This window comes from Sceloporus occidentalis, unplaced genomic scaffold, assembly GCF_023333645.1.
Source record: "Sceloporus occidentalis isolate IW3139 unplaced genomic scaffold, rSceOcc1.0.p SCAF_7, whole genome shotgun sequence".
In the NCBI taxonomy this organism is placed as follows: domain Eukaryota; kingdom Metazoa; phylum Chordata; class Lepidosauria; order Squamata; family Phrynosomatidae; genus Sceloporus; species Sceloporus occidentalis.
The window spans coordinates 70,928,550-70,945,453 of NW_028316987.1; the positions used below are offsets into that span (position 1 = coordinate 70,928,550).

Consider the following 16,904-nt stretch of genomic DNA (forward strand, 5'->3'; position numbering starts at 1 on the left):
CATTGTGTAACTTTTTGTGTTTTTTTTTTACTATTATGGTTTGTATCTATATTATAAGACACCTTGGGATAAAGGGGAATGCAAATGAAAATATGTCTACTTAGGTGTAAGCCCTGTTGAATTTAGTGGATTTTACTCTGAGGTAAAGGGATACAGGATTGCAGTGTTATGAGCCAGTGGGACTCACTGAGCAAACATACTTAGGAGCAGCCTATTACTTATAATAACAAAAAGGACCAGAATAAACGTGTATTTAGTTTATTCCCTAGTGACTTTCTGAAGACTCCTTTCTGCGTGCTACAAATCCTTTCCTTAAACATATTTTCCCTTAAATATGCATTCTTTCACTGCCTTTTTTTTTTTTTTTTTTTTTTTTTTTTTGAGATTTCCTGTTTCATTTCCTCTTTTATTGGCTTTCGGTGTTCTTTTCCCAATGCATTTTTTTTCTTGGCTTCTTCTCTACCAGGTATGGCATGGTTTTAAAAGAAAATTATCACCCAAAGCAGAGATGGTGACATTTCACTCTACATTAATACTTTAGAAAGCAAATTCTGACCTTAAAAGGCTTGGCTCAGCATTAGGGACATTTCCTAGGGTGGAGTTAGTTACATGGGAACATGCATAAGTGAGAGTGCAGGCTTTGTTAAATATTAGGTTTGCTGGAGGCAGAGTTCAACACGCATAAACATAACTCCCCAGAGACCAAGCAAGGTCCAAGGGGAGGGGGAATTCTGAGTAAATATCTGTTACAACAAGCTTTTGACTCATTGTGGCTTTATGTAACTGAGCAGAAAGTAGTTCGATCGGAAGCGCATCACCTCAACGACATTATCACAAGGACGGCTGTTGAACATTTCAGGAAGACGATACAAAGCAGAAGGTAAGTCAGTGCTTAGAATTTTTTCCTTTGGGTTATATATACATATACACTAGGGATGGGGAGACATTATTCTTATGCACTTTTATAGCACCAAGCGAAATCAGGCATAGAAGACATCAGTAGGGATTAAAAAACACTAGAACTGGATGGAGTCCCACACAAAAATCCACTCTAGGGTACCCTAAGTTCTCTATCCTTGCAAAATAATTTGGGGGTGTATATCATTTTATTGCTGCTGTTGTGAAATGCTACAAGTCAGAAATACTTGATAATCTATGGCAAATGAGCCAGAGAGCTAGCTTCTACTATTGCCTCTATGTCCTTTGCTGTACAGTTATATATATATTTAAAAAGCGTTTGAGGGAGAGGAAGGTCCAAAGCACTCCAGTCTGAGACCACTTTAACTGTCCTGGTTCAGTGATAGCGAATCGTGGGAATTGTAGTTTATTGTGGCACCAGAGCTCTGACAGAGAAGGCTAAATGTTTCGCAGAACTACAGTTCCCAGGATTCTCAAGCATTGAGCCAGGACAGTTAAAGCGGTCTCAAACTGGATTATTTCTGCAGTGCGCTTTGGACCATTGTCTAGCTGGTGAGACAATTTTAGCATCATATAGGCCTGTTACAGACTGCCAAAATAAAGCTGCTTCGGATCTCTTTGGAGGTATTCTGTTTAAATGATGCATGCATCCTAAGAATCCGGAAGCTGCACCAAAGCTGCACTCCAGTGCTTAGGAATGGAGTGTGGCTTTGGCACGACCTCCAGACTCTTAGGACCCATGCGTCATTTAAATAGCATACCTCCAAAGAGACCCGAAGCAGCTTTATTTTGGCAGTCTGTAACAGGCCATAGAAACTTCTTGTTTTCAGCACTGAGACAACTAACCACAAAGTCTGAACAGATGCCGATTTCCTGTTAAGTGTGATTTCTGGCTTTCATTGTGACTTAAGGGGTCAACTGCAGTGTGTTTTGGACCCAAGTTAGACAAAACAGGACTTAAACCATTTACTCTATTGAACGTAAATAACAGCATTTGAAAATAGATCCAGAACCATAGTATAATTGCCTGTAATTAATTCTACAAAACTAATTCATTGAGAGATCCATCAGTCATATTAATCCATATGTAAATCTTATGGTTTCAAAGGAAAAGTACGATAAAATGATATATTTTAAAAATACTCCACTTTTCTTTCTTTCCATTGTGATGAGGAGACAGTGATGGCTGTCCAATTCAGTGTTTTTATTTGAACCAAAAGAACTATTATTTGTTAGTTCTAGATGTTAAATGGTTAAAATAATTTCTTTCAAAAGCAGCAGCATCTTGTATTTGATGTATCATTAGGTGAAGCTCCATGTTTCTTTAAGCCTCATATTGGTTTATAATATAATTTCCTGAGATAATTCAATTTCTTCCTTAGGCAGAAATGGCGTCTGAAAGTGAAGTGAAGAAGCATGCTAATGGAAAAGTTGATGAGATGAGTATCGCAGACAATGCCTCTGGCAATGAAAGCAAAAGGTAGATATTCTTCGTTTTCAGTCAGTTAAGTCCACCATATTGCTCTTCTTCCTTCCTTCCTTTATTTTGTGGAGACATAATTCTTTGGAAATATGTTAATTTTGAAATCTAATAGATGCTAGAGATCTATGGCTGTATCTTGGATTATGAAAAAAACAAACATTTGATATATTTTATATTTTGCTGTATCGGGTATTTAATCTGTGACAGAAGGGCATGATAGAGTGTATTGCTTTCTTGATAAGTGTCCACTTTGTCTTATGTTGGTCAAAAACACACTGCAGAAATAATCCAGTTCAAAACAACTTTAACTACCCTGGCTCAATGCTAGTGAATCCTGGGAACTGTAGTTTATTGTGGCACTAGAGCTCTTTGACAGAGAAAGATCAGTGTCTCCAAAAACTACAGTTCCCAGAACTCCCTAGCATTGAGTCAGTGCAGTTAAAATGGTCTCAAACTGGATTATTTCTGCAGTGCGTTTTGGACCATTGTCTATCTGGTGAGACAATTTTAGCATCATATAGAAACTTCTTGTTTTCAGCACTGAAACAACTAAACACAAAGTTTGAAGAGATGCAGACTTCCTGTTAAGTGTGATTTCTGGTTTTCATTGTGACTGATAAGGGATCAACTGCAGTTCTAGAAAGTTACTTGCTTTCCCCCTTTACCTACTTGCAGCATGAAACATTGCAACCTGATTAGGTTTAAGGCCTTAATTTCCATTTCCATATATTGCATCATAATTCTCCCAACCAATTGTTGATAAGAGTTCAGGACAGTGACATATATGGAGGATTCTGGATATCTACACAGCTACAGTATATTGTTTGTTTCAGGTAGCTCATAAAGGTTCTTGAGGGCAGGGAATTGCACGCCATTATATACCTCTTTGTATGATTTTGTTATTTCCCACCCTGTTTTTATGCTTTACACTATCTCTGTACTAATAGGCACAAATTCAATTTTGTTTGTTCTTTCCATTACTGCCTCTCTCTTGCTAACTGCACCTCTTTGAAATGTCTATTTGAAATGCATCTCTTAAAAGTACAAACCCTGTTAGGGACATGGTATTTCATTTCTATTATGACAGGGAAGTCTGAAAAACATTGGGGTTGTAGTTGGAGTGAGTAGAAGGCAGTTTAGCCAAGTGTACCATAAAATGAGAGAGGTATTTTGATTATTTAACAGCTATCAGAATCCATTAGGCTAAACTTGGATAAATGTGTCTAGAGAGCTACCATATAATGGAAAAGTGATATGATAAAAAAAAACATAACCAGGATATCAAGGAGAAAACTGACAGCTTTTGTGTTAAATTGCATGATTCTTTGTAATCGCTGAAATTTAGGAGCTATTCTTAAATGTTGTCTTTGGTGCCCAGCCTTAAGATGTCTCTTTTAATACTTGGCTTCCAGGATGCTGAATACTGTTTTGTTGTTGTTATTGTTGTTGTGAATTTATTATATTGTCAGGTTTTCTGTGTAGTCAGGGCTGAGTGTTGGACTTCTGGGTGACCTTGAGCAAGTCATGCTCTCTCAGCCTCAGAGGATGGCAATGGCAACCCACCTTTGGAAAAAACCCTGTGAAGAAAACGCCATGATGCAGAAACGACATGAAGTCACACAACAACAACAGCAATAACAACAATGGGCATTGTGAAAAAGCAGTAATTTTTTTGGCTGCTTGATTTATTTTTGTACATTTACCACCAGGGATGAGAGAAATGTATGCTATTTTCTCCCTTATGTGCCAGAAGGACCTAACTGACATTATGTGCCAGAAGGACCTAAATGATTGGAGCATCATTTGCAGTAAAATATCTTTGGCCTGCCCTCTGCTTAGTTTTGTGAGGGAAACAAAACCAAAGAAAATACAGAGAATAAGGATCACATTTTCTTTTAGTCTAAATCACACAATCTGCAAAGGAAGAGAAATTGTTGGTGCTTTTGATTATATTCAAGGCTCTTATTCTGTAAATGTTTGACTCTGTTCAGACATAATGGCACACTATAGTTTAATATTATACACTATAGTTTAATACAGTCAGCCCTCTGTATCCAGGGATTCCTTAGCCACAAACATACCCGGCTTGAAAATATTTTGAAAAATATATACATTCAAAAAAGCAAACCTTGATTTTGCCAAATATAAGGAACATAATTTTACTATGTCATTGTATTTAATGGGACTTGAGCATCCACGGATTTTGTTATTCACAGGGAGCCCTGGAATCAAACCCCAGTGGATAGCAAGGGCCCACTGTATTACAGTTTAATATTACAGTGACCAGTGTTTTGCCCAAGATGGACATTAATTATTTTCATTTGAGGTTTGGATTACATCCCCAGTTTCCATTATGTCTGAATATGCCACAGAGAAATCTATCAGATCAAGATTAAACTGGTTTCAGATACTGGTTTGTGAACTAACTGTGGTTCAAACAAGCCTCTCTTCCTATATAAAGAAATACTGGGGAACTGGTTTGTTCCCAGCTGCAAAGGGAAGTTTTACACAATATGGGGGATTTGTTGGTCCTCCAGTTGTTCAACTGCAACTGGAATGTTCAGCAGCCCTAGCCAGCACACATGTTAGTGAGGAATGTGGAGGTTCAGCAACATCTGGTTGGCCATATGATTCCCGCTCCTGTTCAAGATGTTACTGGACTGCCCCTTCCAGCATCCCTCTCCATTAGCTTTGTGGCTAAGGCTGATGGGAGTAGCAATACAATAATATTTTGAGGACCACAACATCTCCCCTGCTCTAAATTCCTGTGTTAAATGAGATCATACATATATAAAGATTATCCTTAAAGAAAATGTGGCCCATTCTCCTTCTGTGATCAAAGTCACCCTTGGTTAGCTTTTCAACATAACAAATCATATTGACTACAGACATGTTATGTTGACCCATAATATTAGTGTTTTGCATCCCATAGGCATCCATTGTAACAAGAGTTATTTTAACTCTGCAAAATGAAGTAGGGATGTGCAACATCCCATCCCAACTTTGGATCAAAATCTTAATACATATCCTTACTTACTTACTTACTTACTTACTTACTTACTTACGAGAGTTGCATTTATTTCCATATTCTTGTGGACTGGTCTAATTCATTTTTGTAACTCTGATTTGTGTACCCATTTTATAAGTACAGATACATGCCCTACAAGTTTGCAGTAGTACATCTGAATGCTCTTCTCTTGACACAGGGGTGTGCGATCTATGCATTTTGTGCAGGACAGAGGGACAAAGGGATTTTTCAGCTAGGATGCATAAATTCTGAATTTTTGAATTTCTATAGCTAAAATCACTGTTGCTTGTCTATTGTATTTTATCTTCATTTTCACAAAATACTAAGTATTTTCAACAAGAATGTGGTTGTATGCCTTTAAGCTGTTTCTAACTTATGGCACCCATAAGGCGAACCTATCACAAGGTTTCATTGGGCAGATTTGTTCAGAACGGGTTTGCCATTGGCTTCCTCTGAGGCTGAGAGAGAGTGACTTGCCCAAGGTCACCCAGTGGGTTTCTATGGTTGAACAGGGATTTAAACCCTCATCTCCAGAGTTCTGGTCCAGTACTCCAACCACTATACCACACTGGTTCTCTAATGAGACCATGTCACACCATATTAACGCTGCATTCTTATGGAATACCTGTCTCTGCTGTTCTTCAAGGCTAGAATAGGGCCTTGTCCCATGCCACCCCCTGACCTCAGTCTGCCTCTATCAAAATTGTAGCTTACAATTTTATTACCTTGAATTCAGTCTGGAAACCAGGCAGAAAGCCAATGCAATTGATATAAGACTGACATGATATGGTCTACCAATGCATATCATTGTAACAAAAGTAAAATTAAGAACCACCTAAAGCTTCTGTAGCTTATGAAGAAACATGTATAACCATACATCTTTTGCATTTCACTCTTAGGTTATCTCAGGTTACCTGTCTCGTGATTCTATTATATAAGACTGCTACAATAAATTTACCAAAGTCCATACTAGTATCGCAATGCAATTTCACTCTCATGAAGTGTGAAGTAAATACTCAACTAGATAAAAGTCAGTTCTCTCTGTTAAGAGTAGACCTTCCATCTCTTTATAGTCAAACATTGTCAGAAATCCTGGTGCTAGTCATGACTAGGCCCATTCAGTCAACGGGGTTTACCTGTCTTGACTCACTGTTCAGCAATTAATTTAATAGATCTACTCTGATTGGAAAATGGATTCAGGCATGGCATAGTGGTTTGGCTGTTGGACTACAACTCTGGGAACCAGAGTTTGATTCCAAGTGTGGCCTTTAAACCCGCTGGGTGATCTTGGACATGGTACATGCTGTCAGCCTCAGGGGAAGGCAATGGCAAACGTCCTCTGAACAAATCTTGCCAAGGAAACCCCAACAACAACAATTTTAGTTGGAACTAACAGGATGCCAGCCATGGTTTGTTATGCTTCCCTCCCCCCCAAAAATTTAGACTGTTGAAAATTCAATTTTACAGATAAAATGCTAATAAGAATGAGTATGGGGAACCTGTGGCCAATTTCCATATTAGTCTCTGGGGTGGGGGACTTGTGGCCTTCCAGTAACTGCTGAACTCGGATTTTCATCCTTTCTCTTCACTAATAATGTAACTGATGGGAATTGCAGTTTAATGGCATTTGGAGAGTAACAGGTGTTCTGTCTCTGTAGTAGGAGTTGTTATTTGCCATTAAGATGACTTCAACCTATGGCATCCCTATGAATTAGAGACCTCTGTAAGCCTTGGGTCATGCTCTGGTCTTGCAAACTCAGGGCCATTAGTTCCTTTATTCAATCAATCCATCTGTAATGTGCTCCTCCTCTTTTTCTATAGCCCTCTGCTTTACCAAACAGTATTATCTTTTCCAATCAGTTGTACCATTTCATCATGTATCCAATGTATGATACCCTCAATTTTGTCATTTTGGCTTCCAATAAGAGTTCAGGCTTGATTTGCTCAGAGATCCCCTTATTTGTCTTTTTGGTCATCCATGGTATCTGCAGAACTCTCCTCTAGCTCTACATTAAGTAGAAGACTAATATGGAAAAGGGCAACAGACAAACTCTGGCTTGATTAAAGGTATTCCTTTGCACCAGTTCTAAAGATACAATACTGTTCTGTACGAAGACAACACCTGTATCAGGGACCATACTGGCCATGCTGTTTCAATGTTTCTTAGGTATCATTCCTTGATGCCATTTCTCAGTACTTACCCTGCTCTAACAGACTGTTAAAGCGTTTGGCATGTATATATCTGAGCTGACAGATACGGCAGGCACTACAGTGGACCAGAGTGCTTTTAAGATGACACACACCTCTGCTTTCCAGATTCTCCAAGCCTAAACTTCTTTCATTTTATGCATACCTAGGCACAATGATTCTGGCTGTTGCTGGTACAATGTTCCTACCCTTTATGATGTTCTAAGTTGGCCAAAATTATAGAATGTTTTGGAGGAATCAGGAGGTTTTTTTACATTTCACTTTTTTCTCTTGTTAGAGTCTGGCAATGAGATTGATTTAAACTATACCATATAAAGATTGAGAGGGACGGAGGAAGAGAAAGAACAAGAAAATGGAAATGGAATCTTCAGAAATGTTTGCAAAATTAATTAAACTTGCTTTTCAATTTGTGCTCTATGTTTTCAGCTTTTCATATAAATTGTGTTTCTGCTTTTTTTTTTATTTATTAACTTTATTTCTCTCTCTTTTAAAATCTCAAAAATCTCCTTATGTATTATTTAGCTGTAAAGGAAAGAAAAACAAAGAAAAGCCTAAAATGGTCAGCCCATTTACAATGGTGAGTTTTGTTCCATGTGTGTCTGGAAAAGTAATTAATATAATTATTACATTTCAGCCTCATGCAGAAGTAATGTTGATGGTCTTTAACAGTGGTGCAGATGTTTCACAGTTTTTTAGTTTCAACATCAGGCCATAGTATCAATACCAGTAGAAATATTATTTGTCCTGGGATTGTAACACAGAACATACACTATAGCTGTTTCTAGGTATCTGCTGAGCAGTGTTGCCAATTTCTGGGGAATTCCCCGGAATCCAGAGAACTTAATTAATTTCTTTCCGGTGCTTTTGACTGAATAATAATAATAAATACCGAGGAATTCCGGGGATTTTGGATTTTGGTAAAACATTTTGGGGAATATCTGCAAGGCTTGTTGGCAACACTGCTGCTGAGACCCATTCTTGAGTGTGTGTGTGTGTTGGAGGAAAGCCCTGCTGACTACCAGAGCCCTAGTATTATTCATAACATTTTCATGTGTTTGTTCTGTACTGGGAGAGAACAGCAGCAAGCAATGGGAGCATGTAGAACAGTGGTTCCCAACTTTGGTCCTCCAGGGGTTTTGGACTTAAGTCCCATCCAGCTTGGCTGATGGTCAGGCATTCTCAGAGGTGAATTCCAAATCTTCTGAGGGACCAAAGTTTGGGAACCACTGAAAATTTATTTTTTTTTAAAGTGTACATCTGCCAGTGCCTTCTTGCTTTTCTACTCTTTATATAGCAGTGGGAGAGCATGTAGGTGATTGCAAGGAATAAAAAAAGGCTCCCCTCTTGAACTGAAAGTAGTGCCAATTTGCTAGAACAGTGCCATTCTAGAAAATAGCAGCCCTCACCTCTGTCTCAAAAGCATGGACTTTTTGGAAGGGTGAGGAGGTGGATGAATGCACAGTACATTTACCTTTGTGCTATGGAACACATGCTACAGGCAACTTAGCTGTCAGAGCTGCCCCAATATTTTTTATTTTCATTGTTTAGTTTTGCTGCTGTTTTGCTGCCTGAGGAAAAGGCCAAGTAGGCTGTATATCCCCTTTCTTACACACACACACACAGACAGACACTAAAAACACATAGAAAAACACATTTAAAATCATTAAACATTAGTGACCACAAATCCACAAACAACATTTAAACACACTAAACAATCTTATGCATACACGATCTATACACATTTGTTACATTCCTCTGATTTAGAAAAAGAAAAAAACTTTTTTCACATATTTTTCTAGATACTGAAATATTTTCTTGATCTCAAAGAGTATTACTTTAACAAAGCTTAATGGTTAATATTATTTAGTATAATATGTCTGAGCTCTGTGAAGGACGTCATAAATGGGCTGTAAACCTTGCTTAACTTAGAACCAAAAAAAGTTAAATACAGTGGAAAAATTCTTGCTAGCTGTATAATACCTAATTCCATAGTTTATGGTGTGATGTATACAGATAAATATATTTTAATGGAGAAAAGCCTTTTCACATATGGATTTCTGATTTTCAGTTTCGCTATGCTGACTGGCGCGACAGATTATTAATGGTATTGGGCACCTTTTTGGCAGCCCTTCATGGATCTGCCCTTCCAATTATGATGATTGTTTTTGGAGATATGACAGACAGTTTTGTGGATTCAGGACGCCCTTTTCCACCTTTAGGTGAGAGCTATCATTTCCTAAATAAATAAATATGGTAAAATCCATATTAGTACAATACTTTTACAAAGCCAATTTATATTGTGCAAGCTTCTGTGCTCTTTAGAACTCTTTATTAGGGTAGATACTAAACAAAGCAATAGGAGATGGGGTGGGGGTGAAGTCGTTAATGGGTGGGGGAGCAGATGGAAGGGGTCCATCTGCCTATGTTTCTTACATTTGGGATGTGTGTGTGATTGATAGAAGCCACCTAGGTACCCAGATGGAGGAGAGGTTCACAGAAGGGGGAGATGTCCTAAAGAAGAGGGCAATTAATGAAATCCTTTAACTCAGGAGGGTGACAAGGGACTTAGGAATTGTTAATCTTTTCCAGCCAGATAGCATCATGTGCTTATGTAGATTTTGGAAAAATAACTTTTTAAACTACAGCTCCATGAATTCCTTAGCCAGAGGCCTTGCTAGCAAAAGGATTTTTGGAGTTGTAGTCTCAAAAGGTAATGTATCCAAGCTGTGTCAGAATGAGAGCAGGATTGTTCTGAATAGGTATGCTGTGTACTTATAGAATCCATTTTGTTAGATCCAGTGGCATCCTAACAATGCCATTCTGCTTCTCTATCTAATAAGCGTGTGTGTGTGTGTGGGGGGTCAATGTTAAAAATGCAGTCTTGAACAACTTAAGCAGCACAGTTTATCAGGCAGAGGGACCTCTTGCAGTACCAGCAACTAACTGAGGTTAGGCAGTCTGCTAACACATTTGATTTCTGTGAACACACAATTGCATTACTGACTAAACCTTACATGGCAAAATAGCATAATAGAAGGTACACATGGTTGCAACCATGTTTAAGATATAGATGTACACAGAACCAACAAAATATGGAATGAAAACTTATTGCACCAGAGTACGGAAATAAAAGCATGCTTACCCTAACCTAAGGGAATATATGCCAAACCTAAAATGTTCAGTTTAAGGCAACAAGTAATTATGGTGATAAGCTGCACATTGGGTTAGCTACAAGGCATCCTATAGGGCTACAATTCCCAAACTGATTGTCTTAAAGCACACAAATTAAGCATAACATGTATTTAACAGAAGCAAGTCAGTAAAATTTGTACTGGCCACACAGGCATTCTGGAAAATGGTAAACCTTCTTCATATAAGACCAACTCATAGTCCAAAATGCACACCTTTAGAAGACATAAAGGGCCAAGCATACACACTGGGACTTGCTCCTCCAAGGTTCCTGCCCCTTTCCTTGGACTGTACAAACTGTGAAAATATCTATTATAATCAGAAAAGCAGAAGCCAACATCAGATCCACAGGACTTGTATCTATCACGGCATAAGAATTAATCCAAGTAATTCTTATGTTTCACCATGATTGGTTGGTTGGTTGGTTATATATACTGTCCACCTTCCCACATGGGACCCAAGGCAGGTTAAAACACTAAAAATAAAATTAACTAAAAACATAATAAACATAATAAAAAAGTTAAATGCAATTTTAAAATTTCAGGTCATAAGTAGCACTTTGAATTGTGCCCTGAAATGAACTAGTAGTCAGTGAAGCTGTTTCAACAAGGATGTTGTATGTTTCCTTTAACTGATCCCAGTTACATAATGTACCTTCCAGCCTTATTTTAACACTTTATGTTTTAGTAACTGGTCAGCTGTCAAGGTGATTATACAGTTCTTTGATTTAAATATTCAGTGAAGCTGTGTTGGCAATAGAACTGAATTTAAAATCCACAGAACAGCAATAACTTTATGGGGCCAACTGAAAAGCACAAAATACATCATGCAAGCTTTCAGATCTTCACTGGCTTTTTCATCAGGCAAATATGTTAAAAATCATAGCAAACAAGAAAATAATGATGTTAGAGTCATGAGTGATGATGAAAAGAGGTGATGAGAAGAAAAGTGGTGATGTTAGTTGGTCCAGAAAATCACTGTTCTGTAGATTTTGGATTTTGATTAAAATTATCACTTTATTCTGAGACCATGTGGCCTTGGTTTCAAGAAAAAAGGATATGAAATGGGGTGACAAAGGTGCCAGTATGGCATTTGAAAATGTCTTGATTTTTGCAATATTAGAAATAATGACCCTGATAAGTTAGTAGAAGGAAATAGTTATGGGTAAATGGAAGTATATAAAAAGTTTGGATTATTTTCTTTCTTTCTTTCTTTCTTTTTTGGAGGAAAGGATCCAGTGTGCATGAATGCATTTAACTTGAACTGGAGATAAAACAAGACATTTTACATTATGAAAAGCAAGGTGTAGAAAGCAATTTCAAGAGAAGGGTGTCTAGCTATGAACAAGGGACATAACTGGATCTTCTGTGCCCTTTTCTAAGATGCTAATAGCTAAATATCAGGAAGTGTGGCTCTGATCAGGGAGTAACATGGAAGGGAGACAGATGCTGCTATAGACTACACCAACACCATACAAAAAGGGATGTTATTATTTAAGCAAAAAGTGCTATTTATTTTTTAAATAGTTATATTTGTTTATTAAAATATTTGTATCCCATCCAATATCTGGTTAGTCATATTGCCTTTAACTGTTATTACAATAACTCTTTTTTTTCTGTATAGGTAATATTTCTTTTGATAATGCCTCCTTGGGTAACATTTCCTCTGATCTTATATATCAAAATATTGGTAAACAATTACAGGAACAAATGGAAAGGTAAAGATTTTTTTCCCTCTTGAGTCTTGACTAGTTTCTGTGTTTTTATTTTACATAGTAATTGAGTCTTTCATATTGCTTGAAAAACCAAGCATTTAATTCATTAATAAAAGTAAGTAGGTATAAACCTAGGTGAAGTATGTATTAAGATGTTGCATCCTAACTACACTGCATGAGTTTGAAAGCTAACGAGATAGCATTTAATGAGTGCCAAGATATCATTGTTGCTGATGCATGCCTAAAGTAGTTTCCAACTTTTGATGATCCTAAGGCAAACCTATCACAGGTTTTTCTTGGTAAGACTTGTTCAGAAGGGAGTTTGTCGTTTGTCTTCCTCTGAGGCTGAAAGGGTCACCCAGTAGTTTTCCATGGCTGAGCAGAGATTCAAATCCTGATCTCCAAAGTCAATCCAGCATTCAAACCACTAAACCGCATTAGCTGTCCACCAAGATATCATAATGAATTTAATAAAGGTGCTGGGACTTTATGCCTGCATTTCCAAGATCTATGCCTACATGGTTGTGCTTTAGTTCTGCTATGTCAGTGCCACACATGCAGGGGCAAGCAAAGAAATTTTGCTGCCTAAGACAAGGATGAAATGATGTCTTCACTCCATATTACACATGAAGAAACCAGCTGAGCTGTCCCTTGGGACTACATCCACCACACCTGAGGCAGAAGGCTAGTATAGGGGGCAGTGAAGAACTCATTTAACAAGCCCTGCTATGCTCTCCAGGGACAGAAATGCCTGTGCAGCTTAGGGGTTTGCTATCATTGTAGTTCATCTTCAGTTTATTGCATGTTCTGCCATCTCAGACAGTTTGCCTCACTCTGCCTGTTGGCATAGTTCATGACAACCATATTGTAACAGCGTTTTTTTAAAATTAAAGACTTTATTATTTAAACAGGTTTTTGGCCATTAATTGGTTGTCCAGAGAGATACCTTGATGCTATACTTTAATGCTTATTGTTCCCTTTTGGTATTTTAATAAGTTATTTTATTTACTGTCATTGTTTTAAAAACATTTTATAAACTGATTTTTAGTTGTATTTTGTTTTAGTTTATGCTGTGATTCACTCCAAGTGAGATGTGAAATAAAGAAAGAGAAAGAATTTGTAGGTTCATTAAGATGATTATGTGGAGCTTCTGCCTGGGGGATTTTTTTCCCTGAATGGCTAATACCCTAAAATACCCATCTGATCTTGGGAGATGAATAGAGTTAACCCTAATTACTATTTGCCTGGTAGACCGCCAGTGAATATCAAGGGCTTCAGGCTATATTTCAGAGGAAAGAACTGGCAAAGAGTCAGTGCAATATAATGGTTTGAACATTGGACCTGGAGACTCGGAGGCCAGGGCTTGAATCCCTGCTCTGCCATGGAAACCCACTATTAGAGGCTTTGGGCAAGTAACACAGCTTCAGAAGAAGGCAAGATCAAACTCTCCTGAACAAATTCTATCAAGAAAACCACGTGATAATGTTTCCATAATAAGAACAGCAGTAGCAAGTACATTTCTACACTGCTTATCAGTGAACTAGAACTCCCTAAGCGGTTTACAATCTGTAAGCCAATTTCCCCCAACAAGCTGGGTACTAATTTTACCAATCTACAAAAGGATGGAAGGCTGAGTGGACCTAGAAGTCCTCCTCTAGGATTGAAAATACAATGTTGTGGCTGCGGTACTGGCATTTAACCACTTCACCACCAGGCAGTTGTTACATGAAGGCATACAACAATAACAAACTGGCAAAACCATCTCTGAGTATTCCTTGCCTAAGAAAACCTTGTGAAATTAATGGGGTCGCCATACGTTGATGGGTGTCTTGAAAGCACATATACACACAAACATGTCAGCCAGCTAAGACACCATAAATAATTAAAATCTGGTTGGGGATTGTCAGCTTGTACCTGTTACGAACCTTTGTTTCACTAACCCTTTTTTAAAATGATTATTCCATCTTAGTTTTCCTTGTTCACTGTACATGCTGTTATCTTTCTCTCTTCAAGGTCTTTGGTGTCATCTGTATAAAAAATAGCAGTCTAATGTAACACAGTGTTTCTAGACAGTTTAGACTTTGGTCTTTTGAAAACCCAACCCATGCTTACATATGAAAGGGCAGTATACATCCTGGAAGAAAAACATGTCCAAGCTTGCCTGTTTCTAAAATCAATGTATCATTGGAAACATTATCAGTTGTTTCCTGTAATGAAAGGGAAAGCAAACACTTCACAAGCATGTCCCCCCGATTTTTTTTAAAGGGATTCCGACTGTTATGCATTAAGTTTATTTGTCACTTATTTCTGTTTTTCAAGGTCTCATATCCTCCAGCCATCCCACTTTGGGAGGAACCATCCTGATTAAACTTCTGCTATCCCATTTTTTTTCAGCTGCCTTTGAAATATCCCTGTTTCTCTCATCTCCTCCCACTTTTCTCTTTGTCCATGGCTTGCTTCTGTTGTTGCAAACTGAGTTCAAAGTGCTACTCTCAGAGTGTGAAATTGTGCATCAAGGCATATTAGAAGTGCTGGGTGTCACTTCTGGTTGCCATTTTCAGCTGATTTGGGCTGTTTTTGTGTGTGTGCAGTTTGGAAGTGTGATGGAATCCCTGTCCAGAATGATCCCACAGTTTTGATGCTTGGGCATCAGGGAGACCATTACTGGAGAAGTGACCGTGTTGATCTGTGGATTCAATATGATAAGGTGTGGCTGGTTTCCTTGTGAATTATTAAACCAATATATTCAAACAGAGAAGCAGAAAATAAAAACAGTGGAGACTTATTGTATAAACATTGATCCTCAGAAGTCAGTGACATCTCAGTTTCAGACAAAGAACCCTTCTCCCTGAACTCTTTGCATGCATACTCTCACTTCTCAAAACCCTTATTCAGATCTCATTCTCTCCTTTCTTTCTAACTGGCTCAAACTCTTATTTCTGACTGGTCCTAAATCTTTTACCAACTAGCTTCTAGGTTATATCTTTTCCCTCACAGCCAACTTCCCAGCTTTCCATGAACTGTGACTGGCATATTCTACCCAGGCTTGCTTGGTTTCTTGCTTCACAGGAGGATTCTGGAGGGGGGTGGAGTTGGACAAGTTAAGTTGTTGAATTTCCAGGTGGTTTTGGTGCATTTGAGACCATTTTCAGGGGGAAATTGCCTAAAAATTAGCCTGCAAAAAATTTTACAACAGTGGTTTCAGGGGACTTTGAGGAAATCTGGTGGGGCTTCCAAGGCTGCAAAAAATCAAGCTTGGGGCCACACACAAGTGGGCTGAAACTTTCTCCACCATAGGCTTAGAGCCTGATGACTAGGATGTCCAGCACTAACCCCCTCAAAGTACCTCTTCTTTCCTGTGTTCAGGGTTGGGTCTTCCCACATTTCTCTTGACTCTAGACTCATCTTCTGTGTTTACATCTCTGTCTCAAAACAACCTTTCAGTAGCCAATTCTGAGCTATTTTGAGTGCTAAATCAGACACTGCCTTTACTCAGGGGAACATGCAATTTATAAAATTGTTCTTTCTACAGAGAAAATGGGCAAAGAGAGGTAAAATTATCTTGCAAATCGTACTGAAACTTGAGATAATCTACTGAAGCTAAATAACAGAATATTCAGGACAGACAAGAGGAAATATTGCATCACACAGTACATAGTTGTACAGTTGAATCTGATATGTCCAAATGTGGCAGTGAGTAACAGTGTAGATGTTGGCCTCATTTTTGGATTATAAGACATGGCTACAAGTCATGATGGCTATATGCTACTTCCAAAATGAGAGGCTGCATGCCTTTAAATACCCATTGCTGGAAGCAACAGCTAGGATGGGGCTTTTCCCATTATGTTTTGCTTTAGGTTTCCCATAAGTGTCTGGTTTGGCCACTGTAGGAAACAAAGATGGTGGGCTATTTACATCTTTAATTGGATCCCACAAGATTCCTCTAACTTTGTCTGAAAGAGCTATTATTTGCTGGACCTGTTGTTGAATACATTTCTGACAAATATACAGTAATTTCACCCTGAAACTAATACTGTACATATTTCTAATGCTATGAAACAACTCAGAAGCTTTGCTTGAATTTGCCTCTACAATGTTGTGCTTTCAGATATGCATACTATTATTCAGGAATAGGCGCTGCTGTTCTTATTGCTGCCTATGCACACGTTGCATGTTGGACGCTTGCAGCTGGCCGCCAGGTCAAGCGAATTAGACTGAATTTTTTCCATGCTATCATGCGACAAGAAATTGGGTGGTTTGATATCAATGATGTTGGGGAACTAAATACTCGACTTATAGAGTAAGTATATAGTGCACATCCTTGTTTAATTCATTTTCTTTAACAGAGAACATTGTTTTAACTT

General features: G+C 38.2%; 1 protein-coding gene across 1 annotated transcript in view; it reads left to right on the forward strand.

Moving 5' to 3' along the window:
- Positions 1-793: 793 nt before the first annotated feature.
- Positions 794-16,904, forward strand: part of LOC149309923 (ATP-dependent translocase ABCB1-like) — a 59,950-nt gene continuing 43,839 nt past the window's right edge. The window contains exons 1-6 of the mRNA XM_089533298.1: positions 794-880; positions 2,301-2,398; positions 8,160-8,214; positions 9,706-9,856; positions 12,450-12,543; positions 16,649-16,840. Of these exons, the coding sequence (XP_089389424.1) occupies positions 2,307-2,398; positions 8,160-8,214; positions 9,706-9,856; positions 12,450-12,543; positions 16,649-16,840 (584 nt within the window). The 5' untranslated portion in view covers positions 794-880; positions 2,301-2,306. The remainder of the gene's footprint in view (positions 881-2,300; positions 2,399-8,159; positions 8,215-9,705; positions 9,857-12,449; positions 12,544-16,648; positions 16,841-16,904) is intronic.